This window comes from Nerophis lumbriciformis, linkage group LG09, assembly GCF_033978685.3.
Source record: "Nerophis lumbriciformis linkage group LG09, RoL_Nlum_v2.1, whole genome shotgun sequence".
Classification (NCBI taxonomy): Eukaryota; Metazoa; Chordata; class Actinopteri; order Syngnathiformes; family Syngnathidae; genus Nerophis; species Nerophis lumbriciformis.
The window spans coordinates 44,572,817-44,592,647 of NC_084556.2; the positions used below are offsets into that span (position 1 = coordinate 44,572,817).

The following is a 19,831-nucleotide window of genomic DNA, read 5'->3' on the forward strand; positions in this document are numbered from 1 at the left end:
AAAATGTGTTGCTCACTGGCGCCACCTGTGCTGGCCCAGTGGCAACACATACCAGTTCCCGTGTTGTTAAAACGCTCATGACCATGACACTGTTAAGGTTGTCTTACTGGAAACGAAAAATCCTTTTGAGACTTTCAAAATAAAATCATTCCAGAAAAGCCATATACACATAGAGAGAATCTGAACATTGTTCTAAAGTTTTAAATTGTATCGAATAATGTACTTTTCATGTCGGACTTTCAGAGCACCAGGCAACAAGCAGGGACAACAACACTCGAAAGCATTATAACCGGAAGTGTAAGCGCATTTTTTCAGGTCGATATGGCAAGCTTGACAAATGTTTGACCACGAACGAGCCAATCGGCTGTGGAAGGCAGAGTTGTCCCTGTGGCCGCCATTAAAGAAAGGAGTCCATGAATTCAAATGGAAACCAACACAGAAATCATGATCGACATCACCGGGAGGGTTGAGGGTGATGCCATTTTCACAGGCTTTTGGGGAATACATATCGCTTCTACAATGGATTTTGCCGTGGAGGAGTAAGACGGAATATTTGTTTTAAGCAGAGACCGTTTTCGAGCCAAGGGGGAGGGGAGAGTTGCTTCTTTTTCTTTTTGTTTTGTCAACAGTTATCACCTCCTGGAAATTGATTGAACTTGGCTGATTTTTTTCGGATGTCAACCAAAAGAACAAAGTATTTATTCCTTTTTTTTTAATCCTAGAGGAGGAACTCTACTACAATCAGAAGGTTGTTGAATTAACTATCCTCCAGCCGTATGTCATAAAAACAAATATTACTCGCTGATTAAGCTTATTGGAATTAAAAAAAAAAAAAAAAAAAAAAAAAAAAAATCAAAATCGCCTCCCGGGAAGTGAAAAGATGGAGAGTTGGACCTCGGAGTGAAGAAGGATGAGTTCTTGTTTTGTACCAAACGGAGCCAGTTTGGAGGATTGCCATTCCAATCTTTTCTGTCTGGTAAGAGATTTAAAACTAAAGCAGCCATTTTTAACTAGCCGAACCGCGGCTAAGCTAACGTTAGCCTCCGAGGCATCACTTGATGTCATCTTAGCCAGGCTGACGTCACCTAACATAAACAATGTCACATTTAGTAAACACCTCCATGTGTCTTGCTGCCATGTCCACTCCAATACTCTCTCTGTTCCCATTCGCGCACTGCAGCGTGTTATGTTTCTGTTTACTTTCCAAAGTAAACATGCCAAAAAGTGTTTACGAGCATGGTGTTTAAACACATTTTGTCCAAGTGTCACCTTATTTCCATGCTTGTAGTTGTGAAGTCGTTATATTAGTGCTGTCTCCGACAACAAGTTCAAGTAAGAACAAGCCTGGTTTTGGACGGTTGCAGGAGCGCCTGTCAAACTTGCTGAGCTCATCGCTTTAACCACAAACCTGCAAGGCGATTGCTTTTAGTGTCACTGTTGGTTATTAATTGAAGCAGAGTGTCATGATGTCTGTCAGTGGCTTAATCTCCTCCAGATTCTCGAATATCCACACCAAATAGGACGCAGAGGCCCCAGGCTGATTATGTAATCACTGGCCTGTATTTATAGACAGTACAAACAATGTAGTTTGCAACTCTTCCCAGCTCTTCTTTTGACTACCAAACACATTTGGCATTCAACGTGTTTATCTGCCTCTCCATATCGAGACCCCTCATCTCTTGTTTTAAGTTGTGGCACCGTGTTGTCAGTCGACATTATTCTAAATAGCTGTAAAGTGCATAATCTATGGCAAATTGCTCTCTGGTCGATCATAATAAAGATCTGTATCTGTTTGTTTTTGCAACTACCGTTTTTTTCATAGTTTGGCCGGGCTCCAGTGCGATTTATATGTTTTTTTCCTTCTTTATTATGCATTTTCGGCAGGTGCGACTTATACTCCGAAAAATACGGTAATTGATTTGTCTGCAGCCTTAGGCCCCGTTTACACTAAGGTTATCCAGGGTAAATCCCACCTAACCTTATCCGCGTCTACACACAACAATGCCACCGTTTAAGACTCCCTCCCCCCTCCGTCCGCCGGCGCAACGCGACCTAGTACGCATGCGCGGAAAATGCGCACGTCATAGTGCGCATTAGGGCTGCAACTAACGATTAATTTGATAATCGATTAATCTGTCGATTATTACTTCGATTAATCGATAAATAATCGAATAAAAGAGACAAACTACATTTCTATCCTTTCCAGTATTTTATTGAAAAAAAACCAGCATACTGGCGCCATGTTCTTTCAACTTGCCAAATAAAACAAGGAAAATGTTACAAAAATGCACACTTTTGACACCCTTGCTATAGATAATAAAACATTTAATCTGATAAATCTATGGATAAAAAGCAGAGCCTGACGACGCATGGGCGTTTATCATAACTTTCTCACTCTCTCTGTCTCTCCCTCACCAATGCTGCTGCACGCACAATTTGTTTTGTTTTTAACCCCTTCTTAACCCTGAACGTACATTGAAAATACACGCAACCCTAACTCAAAATGCCGGACATTTGAAGCATTTAAGAAACACCGCCCGACAGCTCCGCAAAAGAGGACATGTTCGGTGAAAAGAGGACGTATGGTCAGGACCTCGCCCTGCTAGCAGCGATCGGTTTCACGTCCGGTGAAACCGATCGCTGCTAGTCCTCTTTTGCTAGCATGCTAGCAGCTAACGGGCTAGGATAGACTGACCATACGTCCTCTTTTCAGCGGACATGTCCTCTTTTGCGGAGTTTCTTCAATGCCTCAGATGTCCGGCATTTTGAGTATTGTTTAAACAACGTGCAGTACGCTACATAATATGTCCGTGTGGAAACTCGTTCGGTACACTTCCGCACCGAAACGAAACCCCCGTACCGAAACGGTTCAATACAAATACACGTACCGTTACACCCCTATTATTTTGATTATTGTTTCTCAGCTGTTTGTAAACGTTGCAGTTTATAAATAAAGGTTAAAAAAAAAAGAAACTTGCCTCTGCGCATGTTCATAGCATAGATCCAACGAATCGATGACTAAATTAATCGCCAACTATTTTTATAATCGATTTTAATCAATTTAATCGATTAGTTGTTGCAGCCCTAGTGCGCATTGTGTGCAAGTTCTTAAATTTTACTTATCTGAACAATATCAAGTGTTGTGGTATTTCAATTAACTGGAATGCAGTGTGCTGTGGGGTCCTATTGTAGTGAATCACACCTGAGCCATCATAAATGAATCAAATCTTTAATAAACACGTAAAAGTACACAACGGGACAAAGAACATATTACAACAATCAATCTCGGGATCTAGATATCTGGTCAGGACTCTCCTCACTCTTTTGCCTTCACCTTCATTGGCCATTCGTTTTTGGTGACTTTATATACTCTGGACATAGACGTTGAGTCCGCGACATACATGGCGGACAATAACTGATACGGTCTGCTTTGCCAGTCCAAAACCATTCGCCGTTTTCTGTAGTCTTCACTTGACGGCCAGATAATACAAAGCACACGCTACATTTTTTTTATCACATTCCCGGGAGCCCGCATTCTCGTTGACTCTCCTTCGACAAATTGACAAAATTTTTCGGTAAGTAGAATCACAGCTGACCTCGACATTCGAAAGTACTCTTGCCGTCTGAGAAGTGTTGTATCCCAAATAGCTGCAATCGCTTTCTCTTAAGGTATTCATGTGTGACTTCCACAAGCGTCTGTACATGTAGAAGAATGAGAAACACGGGCATGTCTGAATGACTCGCCTCCATATTTCCAGTGGTTAGCTCCGAGTTATGAAACCGCTTTATTATGAAACTGGCTGTGGCGCGGTCTTTCTGGCATCAATTCCTCTCCAAACTCAGTTTGTAAACGATCAATGAGTCCATACAAAGAAATACACGGCACACTTACCCGTGTAAAAATTTGTCCGAAGAGGGGAACCTTAAACGCTGGTTTAGTGTGGCTGAAACGGGGCTTAGGCTAAATAATTATTTGTTTATGGGGTTATCCGGTTTAGTGTAGACATAGCCTTAATCTCCTCCAGATTCTTGAGTATTCACACCAAATAAGACGCAGATGCCCGGGCTGATTATGTAATCACTGGCATGTATTTATAGACAATGTAGTTTGCAACTCTTCCCAGCTCCTCTTTTGACTACTAAACGCTACTGGGAGTTGTCTTTGGCATCCAACGTGTTTATCTGTCTCTCCATATCTAGCCCCCTCATCTCTTGTTTTAAGTTGTGGCACCATGTTGTCAGTCGACATTATCCTAAATAGCTGGCAAGTGCTCCTTGGCTGTAAAGTGCATAATCTATGGCAAATTGCTGTCTGGTCGGATCATAATAAAGATCTGTATCTGTTTGTTTTTGCAACTAATTGATTTGTCTGCAGCTTTAAAAATGTGCTTGTAAATGAGCTGCATGCAACCTTCACGTGTGATTGAAAGCTGTAATCTTAGACAAATTACATGACATTTTTTCATTTTACAAAGTAAATAATTGTAGTATATTATGAATGTTACAAGCAATGTCGTGCAGAAAACAGTGTAGTCTTTTACCACAAATTGACATCACTTCCAAAACGTCCACCCCCAGAAGGGGAAGAAATCCCACTCTCCCAGTTTTATTCTGTTGGGTGTGCACTGCACTCATAATAACAATGTTTATGACCACACTTGAAGGCAGCACAGGATACAGTGGACAAGCCAGGTGCAGGCAGATGCCTGTCTGGCTGACGTTTTCCTGTATGCTGAGACTAAGCATAACACCGCTACTTTCATGACTCATTCACAGAACACACTCTGTTTGTGGTTTCATGGTGAAATAATGCGTACGCATTGTGGTTTTTTTCCCTCCTCTTCAGTGAATACTTTTAATAGGGCAGGATAACGGTACTTGCAAAGCAGCCTTTTTGTGATTAACTCGGCGGGTCAGCTCACCTTGCTGTTTGTAGAATGAGAAGGATTGTGTGACTGTATGTGATGTTTGACCTGTTAGAAGGGAAAGAGACACTATCTGCTTGTTGATCAGACAACACATTCATTGACAGTGTTTGAAATAGGGTTGCCAAAGAAGCAATAGGGCTTAAATTGTGGGTCTCGCTGGACTCTGAATAGCTTATTTACATGGCTGAATACAAGACTATGTGCTTAAGTTTAGTTTTTTCTTTAATAAGTTCAAAACATGGCGTGAACATCGGGCATCATGAACTGCCACAATCATGGTCCTGATCGCTTCAGGGGAAAAAAAGGATTTGGTGAGATTTTTCTCATTTCCAGCGTGAAAGCAAAGCTGAAGGGAGTCGGGTTATGAAGCTAATAAAGAGACGGTAATCAGCCTGGAATGCAGGCGTGAGATGATCAGACATACATTTAAGGTCATGACCTGATACATGGCAGCACGGCGGAAGAGGGGTTAGTCCGTCTGCCTCACAATACGAAGGTCCTGAGTAGTCGTGAGTTCAATCCCGGCCTCAGATCTTTCTGTGTGGAGTTTGCATGTTCTCCCCGTGACTGCGTGGGTTCCCTCCGGGTACTCCGGCTTCCTCCCACCTCCAAAGACATGCACCTGGGGATATGTTAATTGGCAACACTAAATTGGCCCTAGTGTGTGAATGTGAGTGTGAATGTTGTCTGTCTATCTGTGTTGGCCCTGTGATGAGGTGGTGACTTGTCCAGGGTGTACCCCGCCTTCCGCCCGATTGTAGCTGAGATAGGCTCCAGCACCCCCCGTGACCCCGAAGGGAATAAACGGTAAAAAATGGATGGACCTGGTACATGTTGGTGTGTTCCCAGCATTTTCAGACTGGGAAGTTTGAAAATAGGTCTGTAAAACAAAATCTATGCAATTTTGTCACCAAAGAACCATAATAACATGTTATTTAGACCACAAGGAGTTGTTTGAAATGTAGGAAAAAAATCATGATATGACACCTTTAAGTTACAAACTCGATCATAGAACCAATTCAGCTCATAAGTTTAGGTACTACTGCCTATTTTATTCTTTTTATTATCATTTTTCAATACAAATGACACGGTAACGTCACACCATCATCATGTTGAGAGAATATTAAGAATAATATTGTTTGTTTGTTTTATATACTGGGAGGTTATACAACACAGCTGTTATTTTTTGAATGTATAGTTAGTTACCTCTTGGCGGCTGATACTGATATTAAAATGATGTCGTTGCACAGCGATCTTAAAGGGGAACTTCAGTTGCGTATAGTTCACAATCATTATGAAAGACATGACGATAGATGTATTTTTTAATGCATTCTAACTTGTAAATAAACTAGAATAAAATAAAAGTCTGCTTACAGCGAAACCAATCGAAGGTCCTCTATTCCGCCCCTGAAACCGAATAAGTACTCTTCCAAAAACCGCAAACAATACTTTCGTGACTTGAATATTAACCAAGTATTAGTGATACTGTTATTATAAGTAGGCCTGGGCCGATAAAGTATATTAACCGGCAGTCATACCAAAGACTATACAAATGGGACCCATTACCTCCCTGCTTGGCACTCAGCATCAAGGGTTGGAATTGGGGGTTAAATCACCAAAAATGATTCCCGGGCACGGCCACCGCTGCTGCCCACTGCTCCCCTGGCCTCCCAGGGGGTGATCAAGGGTGATGGGTCAAATGCAGATAATAATTTCGCCACATCTAGTGTGTGTGTGACAATCATTGGTACTTTAACTTTAATAAATGAAAGTTAAAGTCGGTAAGTTTTCCATCGTCCATAAATCGCCATATGAATGTTTCAAGAGCATTCACGCTTTTCGTCACTTTTAGCGGCTACGCGCGTTTGTACCATAGCGGAATGAAAAGAAGAGAGTGAATTATCTTGTCCTCATGAAGTGTCTTTGACTCTTTGTGCAGTGACGCGGTGTAACTAGTTAGCATGTAGCAGCTAACATTGACAAAACGATCACAAAACCAAATTCCACCGCACCAGAGTGGAAATATTTCAATTTAAACCTTTGGAGCAAGTTGAGCGTATCAAGCATGAAGCATGTTTGCCGAATGTGAGCGACTACAACAACGCCCAATTGAAATACAACCACTCGACACTCCAAACTCACTTCAAGTTTGGTGTAGGAGCCAGGTGACAGGTCAGTGTAAACAAAACAGTGCAAAAATAGTGTGCGCTCACATACATCGCCAAAGACATGCTGCCGTTTAATACTGTTATAAAACTATCATTTTTTAAAAGTGCTGTCATGTTGTCTTGTCGGTGTTTCGGAATCTGCCAAACGTAATTTTGTTTTGCATATGACCTGTTGATTGTCATGATCCGTGGTCTGGATCATGTTTTGTGTTTTCGGTTTGTTTTGGACTCCCCCAGTTCCTGTTGTTGTGCACCCTTGAGTTTGTTTAGTCACCATGGTTACGTATTATTTTCACCTGCCTCATGTGTTCGGGATGCTCACCTGTTTCCAATCAGAAACACTATATAAGCCTGCCTTTGCCGGTCACTCGTCCTGGCTTCTTTGTTTGCTCCATGCAACTGTTACGTTTGGATATTCCTGGTTCTTGCTTCTGTGTTTTCTGTGCTAAGTTTTTGCCTTAACTTCCGCGTGCAATCGGCACGTATCCTTTTTGCTTGTTTTCTGTTTGGCTATGATTTATGATTAATAAATCATCTCCTACCTCACGCTGTCGTCCGGAGTTGTCCGTTCTGCATTCCTGGGAGAACGACCCCGCATACAGATGCGACCACGCCGTGACATTGATACATTTGTTTAAACTGTAGTGTTTGTGTTGTTGCTCTGCACTTTTGTTTAAGAAGGTCCTAACTTGAGTGTCAGTTAAGTAATGCACAACTTTTTTTGTCAATACTTTATTTGGCTATTTCATATATTGTGATGATTGTGTATATTTCAGCTACCCCATCCCCTCCTTAAGATTTGATTAATTAATGAATAATTAATACATTTTCTTATATAAGTGGAACATTTTGCCAACAGACAAAGTACATTGTATTGTTATTATTTGTTTGTTTCATTTGTAAAGTGAAGTGAATTATATTTATATAGCGCTTTTCTCTAGTGACTCAAAGCGCTTTACATAGTGAAACCCAATATCTAAGTTACATTTAAACCAGTGTGGGTGGCACTGGGAGCAGGTGGGTAAAGTGTCTTGCCCAAGGACACAACGGCAGTGACTAGGATGGCGGAAGCGGGGATCAAACCTGCAACCCTCAAGTTGCTGGCACGGCCGCTCTACCAACCGAGCTATACCGCCCCATTTATTTACTTAACTTAGAGATTTAAACGTTTTAATTTCAATTACAATGTAAGAATACAGAAGAAATACAAGCTTATGGCATTTGAAAGGAGATACATGCATTATTATTAAATTAATGGTTAATTTGGTGTCATAAAAATTATGGCAATAGTATTGTTTAGCTGCAATACTTTGTAGGTCAAAATACCATCAAGCAAAATTTGTTATCGGCCCAGGCCTAATTATAAGCGCTAACGCAGACAAACTATTTATATTCTAAGACAAACCAAGCAGTCCAGTTGTGAACGATTGAACGCCCTAAGATGACAACGACTTGGATGAATGAGAACCTTCATAGGTATATTTATAGTGGTGCCAATGTTGACATGATCGACTGATGAGCAGCTTTCTCATTTCCTTGCTCGTCAAACTTCATTCTAGATCATAAATCATGTCTCTCACCTGGATAGTAGAAGAACAAGGACGTATTCCGACAAGTTGGCACACTTTGACAGCCAATTTAGGCATGGAAATGGCAAGAACGACACGAAAAAGACGCTTGCTTTCACCTCCCTTTTCTTCGTGAGGATTACGAGTCATTGTTCATCTAAATGGGAATTTATGAACACCCTAGCAGTCAGCATCCTAATGACAGCAGACATTGTACAGTAAGTAACGTAGTAAGGAATAAAAAGCGAACATCGTGATGCATTTTTTAAATTAATTGCCCGCGTATGCTTGAAATGATCAAAATACGTAATTATTAAATGTTGTTATTAATGTGCCCGTTACTACATTACATATATACTTACATCATGTATATCAAATCTTATTGGAGCTGTTTGGATGTTTTTTTTAAGGGCTTTGTAGGAGGAATAGAGCGGCTCCCATAGACCTCATTGTAAGCAGTCTTTTGATCGCATTTATTTACTCTTTAGAATGCATCAAAAAAATACATCCGTCGTCATGTCTTTCATAATGATTGTGAACGATAGGCAAAATTCCCAAATATTTGCACTTCCCCTTTAAACAATTGACACTTTGAAACACTTTTCCGTACAGTAGAGAATTTAATATATTTACTGTATTGGTATCGTGAAAACCCTTGTTCGCTCAACGTCAACGTTTTAAGACATTTAAATTTGTGGAAACCTTGTGTGGGGAATGTAAAAAAATATTTTAAAGAAAAAAGTGTTGAATCAACCAAAAATGTCACAACCCCCTTGCAGTACCTCGCTTGCACATGCCGTTGCAAATATATTTTGCTTAGTGGCAGCTATGTTTTTTAGCCAATCTTGCTCAACATTTACACTCATTATTTTTAGTCCCCTAAAGACGGGTATGTACCAAGTGTCCCGGTGGGTATGTACCAAGTGTCCTGGTAATTCTTGATATTTTCAGTCAGTCTTGTTCAGTAATGGCCAACCAGTCAGAGACCAAGAGCCACATTTTTTACTGTGCTACCGCAAAGAGACATATCATACACTTGGGCACACATGAACACAATCCCATCCCATCCCTTCCGCACGCACACACACACGCACACACACACACACACATACACACACAAGCACACACTTACTTTTGCTCAGCTGGATTTATTGTACTTTTGTAAATGTCACACACCAACATGATAATGATAGAAATTGACTCCTTCAGTACTAAGACCACAGGCCAGTCATTTTCACACAGACTCACTCCCAGTTGAACCAAGTCCATGGCGCTGAAGATCTTTGTAATGCGCTAATAATGCCTGACATATAAGGCAGAATGGTTTGCCATTTTGTTCACCAAAAACTATAATCTCTACCACTCTGTCAAAAACATCCTGCGTTCATCCATTTTCTGCGCATTTTTTCCTTGTCATTTTGAGAGTGAACTTGATACATATGTTTATTAGGGCTTAGGCATGTAACAATATCAAGATCTCATGGTACGATATTATCGCAATATTAAGGCCATTGTGATATATGTATGTCAAAAATAAATAATAAAAAATGTGTGTGAAGTGAAATGGCAGGAATGTTTAGGATAAACACATTTACTGTAATTGAACACAAACATAAATGCTAAAATTTTCTAATCATATTTATTACTTCAAACAAGTGTTTTTATGTGCAAATAATTGTGCTGTGTTTCTCAACTTTTACTTTCTGAGTCCTCGCCAGTGGAAATTTTTTTCTATCCGTTTGGAAAATGCAGTTTCTCAGAAAAGTTAACACACATTTTAACTTGCTCTTCCTCGACATGGTGCACATTGACCGAGTCTGGTTTAGCTTTGAACACTCCAGACGAACATAGCCCGCTTTGTTACTCCGCCACAGAGCTTATGTTCTCACCAGGGTTGGTTTGTCTGTTTGTTAGCAAAATAACTCAGTTATTTTGAAAAAAAACCCCAACAGTTCCTCTTATTGAATACAAAGTGAAACACACTTAACTTCCTGCTTCCTCTCTCTCTCTTCTTTATGGCGCTCCATGCCCTCACATTTTGTTCCAAACTGCACTGAGGATTCTGGGAGATGTAGTTTATTTTAGACCCGCCAAAGCAAAAGTGCCAGAAAAAAACTATGTTTACCAAGTTTTCATTTGAAACTATCATGTGTGACGGCATTATTGCGAAGATTTTGAAACTGTAATACCGTGGCATCCACGAAACTGTTACAGCCCTACTAGAGCTGCACGATTTTGAGGAAAACCTACAGTATTTGCGATTGCGAAGACATGTTACTTTTAGACTGTCAATCAACATATTCTTGTCTCAAGGTGCCACACATTAGAACAATGTGCAATTCTTTACTTAAAAAAATGATTGGCTTTATGCAGACTCAGAGATTTTGTCTACATCATGCTCTTAAACTGAATAAATAACTGATAAAAACTATACAGTGATTATAATGTAATCATAATATATAATACCAATAATTAGAGGTGGGAATCTTTGGCCAACTTACGATTCGATTAAAAATAGATTATTGATGCATCTTTAATTTATGTACAAACCCCGTTTCCATATGAGTTGGGACATTGTGTTAGATGTAAATATAAACGGAATACAATGATTTACAAATCCTTTTCAACCTATATTCAATTGAATGCACTACAAAGACAAGATATTTGATGTTCAAACTCATAAACTTAATTTTTTTTTGCAAAGAATAATTAACTTAGAATTTCATGGCTGCAACACGTGCCAAAGTAGTTGGGAAAGGGCATGTTCACCACTGTGTTACATCACCTTTTCTTTTAACAACACTCAATAAATGATTGGGAACTGAGGAAACTAATTGTTGAAGCTTTGAAAGTGGAATTCTTTCCCATTCCTGTTTTATGTAGAGCTTCAGTCGTTCAGCAGTCCGGGGTCTCCGCTGTCGTATTTTACGCTTCATAATGCGCCACACATTTTCGATGGGAGACAGGTCTGGACTGCAGGCAGGCCAGGAAAGTACCCGCACTCTTTTTTTTACGAAGCCACGCTGTTGTAACACGTGCTGAATGTGGCTTGGCATTGTCTTGCTGAAATAAGCAGGGGCGTCCATGAAAAAGACGGCGCTTAGATGGCAGCATATGTTGTTCCAAAACCTGCATGTACCTTTCAGCATTAATGGTGCCTTCACAGATGTGTAAGTTACCCATGCCTTGGGCACCCCCATACCATCACAGATGCTGGCTTTTGAACTTTGCGTCGATAACAGTCTGGATGGTTCGCTTCCCCTTTGGTCCGGATGACACGATGTCGAATATTTCCAAAAACAATTTGAAATGTGGACTCGTCAGACCACAGAACACTTTTCAACTTTGCATGAGTCCATCTTAGATGATCTCGGGCCCAGAGAAGCCGGCGGCGTTTCTGGATGTTGTTTATAAATGGCTTTCGCTTTGCATAGTAGAGCTTTAACTTGCACTTACAGATGTAGCGACGAACTGTATTGAGTGACAGTGGTTTTCTGAAGTGTTCCTAAGCCCATGTGGTGATATCCTTTAGAGATTGATGTCGGTTTTTGATACAGTGCCGTCTTAGGTATCAAAGGTCACGGTCATTAAATGTTGGTTTCCGGCCATACTGCTTATGTGGAGTGATTTCTCCAGATTTGAACCTTTTGATGATATTATGGACCGTAGATGTTGAAATCCCTAAATTTCTTGCAATTGCACTTTGAGAAACGTTGTTCTTAAACTGATTGACTATTTGCTCACGCAGTTGTGGCCAAAGGGGTGTACCTCGCCCCATCCTTTCTTTTGAAAGACTGAGCATTTTTTGGGAAGCTGTTTTTATACCCAATCATGGCACCCACCTGTTCCCAATTAGCCAGTACACCTGTGGGATGTTCCAAATAAGTGTTTGATGAGCATTCCTCAACTTTATCAGTATTTATTGCCACCTTTCCCAACTTCTTTGTCACGTGTTGCTGGCATCAAATTCTAAAGTTAATGATTATTTGCAAAAAAATAAATGTTTATCAGTTTGAACATCAAATATGTTGTCTTTGTAGCATATTCAACTGAATATGGGTTGAACATTATTTGCGAATCATTGTATTCCGTTTATATTTACATGTAACACAATTTCCCAACTCATATGGAAATGGGGTTTGTATATTGATGCCATTTTACATTTATTTTGTTTCACCAAATAAGCGTTTATCACTTGCAACTTTTAAAAACAGTGCATTTCTAATAAGAAATTCCCATCACATTTATTAAATTCAGGGAAATGTTTGCAAAACTGAAATATAAATGCTCTAGAATAAAGGAGCTGGTTGGATCTCTCGGTGAGGTGGCCCGCTGCATTGAGCCAAATTTTAGAGCTGTCTACATGATTTTATTTAAAAAAAAAAAAAATCGATTATCAATTATTGACGTTTACTTATTGATTTTATAATCGTCCATGTCGGAATTGCGATGCATCTAAAAATCGATTATTTCCCCCACATCTACTAATAATGCAAATAACCATTTAAAAGGATATACACTTTTATTTCTCATTACTGTAGTTTAGCATTGTACTTTAGTTGGAAGGTAAATAACTTTCAGTTATCCAAAATAAATAAACAAAACAAAAAAAAAAATGGACTCACATTTATGTAAGCAATGAACATAATGTACATCTTAAATTGCATTTTTTTCCCAGTTGAGAAAATTATGTTCCGTTGTCCAGGGTTTCCCTTTAATGTAACTAAACGTGAAAATGAGTAGGGTTTTTTTCAATGTAAAACCAAATTAAAGTAATGTATAGTAGCCTCCAGAAGAAGTCACACAATGTCTAATGCTATTTTTTTTACTTTTCATGCCCATCTTACGATAACAACCAGCCCAATTCCAACCGATTTCACCTCTCGTGCACACACTTTCGTCTCTGTGTTTTCCCGGACACACAACAACATTGTGTGTCCAATGCGCTTTCAGGCACGGGCAGTGTGTTTAGGATCATGGGAAAAATGAACATCGAATCAAAACCACATGAACATAAAACATTACTACCAGCAGGTTGTTCCAGTATGACTGGATTTATTTAGCCTGTTATTTGCGCACTATTGAATAGTGATGCACCGCAAATTTGGCTGCTTAAAAAAAGACCTTGATCACGGAAAATAACGCTGTGATGAAGTAATCAAGACGCACATAACTTTAATGTATTTGGGATATACCCGCGGACAGCGGTCTATGAACAATGCAAATATTAAGAGGACAGTGGGGGCTTTTCAGGAGAGAAAGTCCAACTGGAGCAGCAGCGTGAAGCAAGTGTGACCTCATCCTCACTGCAGCTAGTTTTTCTCTAAACACAAGAACATTCTATAATAGCACCAGAAAAAAGATGCTAGATTTGTTGCTAGTAGTTTTTAATACAGAAAAAATATCACAAAAAGTCACTGAACAAAGTACATTATACACAATACGCAGCAACAATTGAAAATAATTTAAATGATATAATATAAAAACATTTGTTCATGCTAATTAATAATAACATAGATTTGTTTTTAAATATATGTATTTTTTAAAGGAAATGTTATTGTCATAGCCAATTATCCAATGATGTCATGGTGACCCATCATGCTCCTAACCACGCCCCCACTGGCAGTGGTATATTGGCTATCTAGGGGAAACCCTGTTGTGTTTTTGTCACGTGATCACCGCATTCTCGTTTGGTCGTCTGTGTTAATTGGCGTATATTGTCCATCCGATTTGAAGCCGAAATCTTACCACAAGGGGATATTAACTTTGTAATCGAATTATTTTCCTCCTAATTTGTGTTGCTTTGCTGCCCTATTTACTGTTGAGTCCTGAGTACGAAGATTGTCTGTGCTTCCTGTGTGTAACGCTGGCGAGCCGCCCACCAAGACAAAGATTGTGAATGAGTGAAAAGAGGGCTCACTGTGTTCAGTTATTTCTACTGTTTAATAAATGCGCTCCGGTGCTGAGAGTTATGCAAAGAGTGAGACATATTTCTCCCTGTTTGAAGCAAGAGACGAACAAAGACAAGGCTCAGCAGTTCTGATTGGCACGTCTGTCACTCAAATGGCGGTGACAGTGGGGGAAAAAAAATAACCTCAGCCTCCTGCGGATATTTATCGCACTAATTCGCACTGACCTCGATGTCGATTCATAAGAGCCGCGCATTGGCCAGGCGTGGTCACTTGTTTAGTTAATGGGGTCTTTTATGTTGCTTGCACTAGCAGTGGTTCAGAAGTAGAAGACTTAGGTTCAATATGAATACACGCCCTCCGCCCTTGTTTTTGCCCTCCCTCCGTGTTTTTGCGCGTTCACGTCAATGAAGAGGCGTGCAAATTATCTGTCAGATAGGGGGAAAGGGTGAAGTACTTCCCTGAAAGCAAAGTGTGCTCGAAGACCTCCCTACCAAATCGAGTGCGAGGAGAAAGATGACAAACCAGAAATCCAGAGAAGGGTATGAATGTAACTCCATCCATCCATCCATCTTCTTCCGCTTATCCGAGGTCGGGTCGCGGGGGCAGCAGCCTAAGCAGGGAAGCCCAGACTTCCCTCTCCCCAGCCACTTGGTCCAGCTCCTCCCGGGGGATCCCAAGGCGTTCCCAGGCCAGCCGGGAGAGATAGTCTTCCCAATGTGTCCTGGGTCTTCCCCGTGGCCTGCTACCGGTCAGACGTGCCCGAAACACCTCCCTAGGGAGGCGTTCGGGTGGCATCCTGACCAGATGCCCGAACCACCTCATCTGGCTCCTCTCGATGTGGAGGAGCAGGGGCTTTACTTTGAGCTCCTCCCGGATGACAGAGCTTCTCACCCTATCTCAAGGGAGAGCCCCGCCACCCGGCGGAGGAAACTCATTTCGGCCGCTTGTACCCGTGATCTTGTCCTTTCGGTTATGACCCAAAGCTCATGACCATAGGTGAGGATGGGAACGTAGATCGACCGGTAAAGTGAGAGCTATGCCTTCCAGCTCAGCTCCTTCTTTACCACAACGGATCGATACAGCGTCCGCATTACTGAAGACGCCGCACCGATCCGCCTGTCGATCTCACGATCCACTCTTCCCTCACTCGTGAACAAGACTCCGAGGTACTTGAACTCCTCCACTTGGAGCAGGGTCTCCTCCCCAACCCGGAGATGGCACTCCACCCTTTTCCGGGCGAGAACCATGGACTCAGACTTGGAGGTGCTGATTCCCATCCCAGTCGCTTCACGCTCGGCTGCGAACCGATCCAGTGAGAACTGAAGATCTTGGCCAGATGAAGCCATCAGGACCACATCATCTGCAAATAGCAGAGACCTAATCCTGCAGCTACCAAACCAGATACCCTCAACGCCTTGACTGCGCCTAGAAATTCTGTCCATAAAGGTTATGAACAGAATCAGTGACAAAGGGCAGCCTTGGCGGAGTCCAACCCTCACTGGAAACGGGTCCGACTTACTGCCGGCAATGCGGACCAAGCTCTGATTTATTATTTTTATTTAGTCAGACTTCAAACCTTTGCTACTGCACGTAAATATTGGCTTCAAACACAATTACACAATGAAACACATTTTACATACCGTAAGATGACGCGCCAGCATTTGCATATTTCGCCAAAAACGTTGTCTTCTAAACGGTCTTCTTCTTAATAAAGACGGGCGAAAAAATAAAATAAAAGAGCAGAAGCAAAGCCAAATATCACATGCAACGACATCTTGAAAGTAAACAAATGTTTTTCGCATCTGATTTACGTCACTGCTGGCAAACAGCAAGGGTTGATGACGTAGGGAGACTTGATCGATGTCCATATGCATAGGGGCGTATTTGTAATACTTCTCCACGGCACTAGATGCTAGGGCCAAGGGGGAGGGTCAAGTAGAAGATGGTGTTGGATCCAGACTATTTATCTTCCAAGGCCATGTCCACACGAACACAGAGAGTTAAAAAAAACACATATATGGGGTTAAAACAATCTCCATCCAGTTTCAAAACTGTCTATGTCTACACACAAATGCATACACCTGCTGTCATGCACATTTTGTCCAATTGGAAGCCTGAAAAAAGCAGCAATAGCTGACTTTGTGGCATTACACCTCCTATTATGTTTATTTTGATATACTTTAGACCAGTGGTTCTTAACCTGGGTTCGATCGAACCCTAGGGGTTCGGTGAGTCGGCCTCAGGGGTTCGGCGGAGCCTCCGCTACGGAGGTAAAGACACATCCGACTTATCGTATAAATAAAAACTTCTCCCTATCGGCATATTATGGATACCCCCAAACAATGTTGCCTCTAATTTTCCATTTGATTTGCAGATTGTTTGATTGATCGATTGAAACTTTTACTAGCAGATTGCAAAGGAAGAGAATGCATTATATGAAACAGTACAGTTTACACAATACAGTACATATTCCGTACAATTGACCACTAAATGGTAACACCCGAATAAGTTTTTCAACTTGTTTAAGTCGGGGTCCACTTTAGTCAATTCACGGTAATGTGTGTAAGGTGTGTAATTTGTTGTGAGTTCATGCACTGTGTTGGTTTTGTTCTTTGAACAAGGTGATGTTCATGCACGTTTCATTTTGTGCACCAATAAAAAAACATGACTTTTTCTTGAATTTGAAAAAAAACAATCATTTTCTTTTTCACTAAAGAAGGGTTCGGTGAATGCGCATATGAAACTGGTGGAGTTCGGTACCTCCAACAAAGTTAAGACGTACAATGACATGTACATTATCCTTTAAAACCAGCCTGCACGTACACTAAACCCTGAGAACATTATTAAAGAGCGAATGCACACCTGTGCTTCTGAAACCAACACTCATAGAATTTTAACAAGTTCAGCAACATGGTGATGTGTTACATGTGCAGTGAAGTGTACATTATTTCTCAGATCAGCACGCTCTAACGAGCCAAGGAAACCATTTTGCATGTTTAAGGGCCTATATAAAGCGCACAGACGTGCGTGTACCGCTGCAAAACCCTTGTGGAATTATAAAGCATTTAATGATGGCTATAGTGATATAGTACATGTGTAATGAAGTACATATTGTCTTGAACATCAGTACACACTACAAGGAGGACACTAAATCATGTTTTTTTGGTTGCTTGGTCGCTTTTTAGACGTGTGCACGGTCGCGCCCGGCTCCATCTAAAAAAATAGAAGCAAGACACGTAAGTTAACTTCATGATTTGTCGTTAAACAAGGACTGAAAACATAAGATAATGTTGCACCTTTCTTATGACACAGAGAAAAAGTCTTGCTTGTCAAAGTTGTCCCATCGGTTGGCGGTTTGACAGCGATCATATCCAAAACAGCTGACTGTCATTAGCGCCGGCGGGAGTGTCGCAAAGCCCATTTTTATGTTTTTTTTAAATTAATGTTGAGTGAAAAGAGCAGCATGTTTACGTTCAAACATACATTAAGTCCTCTTATAGTGTGTTTAAAGCAAACAAGGCAGTGTTGTTGAGCTTAGAAATGACAGCGCACAACCGTGACGTCATCACAAGTCTCCGTTTGTGCCGTGTACATACCGTATTTCCTTGAATTAGTGCCGGAGTGGTAATTAATTTAAAACCTCTTCTCACTCCAGCGCTTAACAAAGGCATGCGGTAAATTTAAGCATGCGCTAATTAATTTAAAACCTCTTCTCACTCCGGCGCTTACCAAAGGCATGCGGTAAATTTAGTGTGATGTAAATTTGAGTGTGATGTAAGGATACCATCATGAAAAGCACATTTAATAAAAAAAACTTTATTATGGTCTTACCTTTACTTATAAATGAAGTCCATGCGCCGATCTTCTGAACAATCGATAACTTGTTTATAGAAGTCTTCCTTACCTTTCTTCAGTTTTAAAAGTCTCTCTGTCCCGATGGAGATCTTCCTTTAATTATTACCTCCTGCTTTGATTGAAAGTACAGTTTAGAAAACTGTTGTTGTCACTTCTTCTGCAGCCGAGGAGTCGCAAGAATGATCCCTGGGATCACTAACGCCCTCTACCACCATGAGGCGGGAGTCATTTAATGACTCATATTTGACACACGCAGCTATATTAATAAAACTTTTTTTCAAAATAAAGCGCTTTGAAGGACGCAACTCCAACAACAAAAAGTCAGCTCTCCACCACTACAAACTAACACAATATTAATAATAAGAATTGCAATTATATAATAACACAATATTGATATTGTTTATTTAAAGCGTATTTTACAATTTTTTTTTCATAAATTAAGCATTTCAAGCATGTAAATAACAATACTACAGTAGTATTGTCCCCGAGATGAGACTGACAAATGTGTTTAGAAGGTAATAAACAGAGCAGTTCCCTCCTTACTGTTCTTTTTAGCATATTCAAAAGCTTGGACCTTAAATCCTACTGAATAGCTCTTTATCTTCTTCCTTTTATGCGATTTTAAACTATTGAAATTAGCCTTCTCCATTTTAGAAAATGATGCCTTGAAAGGTGAAGTGTCACTCGTGACGTGACGAGTTTGACCCGACGGTAAAACGAGGCATATGCTAATTATTCTGCTAAACAAGTTTGACCCGGCAGTAATTCTAAGCATGCGCTAATTATTTTGCGAAGCGAGTTTGACCCGGCGGTAAAACGAGGCATGCGGATAATATATACCCGGCGGCAATTCAAGGAATTACGGTACATACGCTGAGCGGAGAGTTTCGGAACTCTACACTTTGGCCAGCGTTTGTAAAAGTCTGCGTTTTAAAAGACAAATGTATGCGTCTGCGTGTGGACAAGAGGCCTAAAAGCAGAGATAAGTATGCGTTTATTAAGTATCTGTGTTCGTGTGGACATGGCCTAAGGTAGGACAGGCCCCAAACATTAAGACCTCACTCTATTGTATCTTAACCATAGCCGTTTTACAGTGAAAACATTCTTGTTAAGCATGTTGTGACATATTTGGGTCATGTCCCCCTCCCCACCTTGAAGGATTAATAGCTCAGATCCAGCAACCTCCTCTCAGACTGTGAGCATTGATTAATGAAGCCTGCTCTGATGAGCAGTGTAAAGTCTTCCAACCTTTTTGACAAACTTGGGGTTTTGAGGGCTACCGCTAAAACAATCTGAAGAGTCCAGTTGCGATTAAATAAATGCCCTGAGAAAAATAATGCTTTTTGAACTAAAGTATCGTGCGAACTGATCTCAACTAAAGGAAATATCAGTTGATGTCA

At 40.7% G+C, this 19,831-nt stretch overlaps 1 protein-coding gene across 1 annotated transcript in view; it reads left to right on the plus strand.

Moving 5' to 3' along the window:
* Positions 1–351: 351 nt before the first annotated feature.
* med13a (mediator complex subunit 13a) overlaps positions 352–19,831 on the plus strand; it is a 210,943-nt gene continuing 191,463 nt past the window's right edge. The window contains exon 1 of the mRNA XM_061963074.1: positions 352–976. Within this exon, the coding sequence (XP_061819058.1) occupies positions 911–976 (66 nt within the window). The 5' untranslated portion in view covers positions 352–910. The remainder of the gene's footprint in view (positions 977–19,831) is intronic.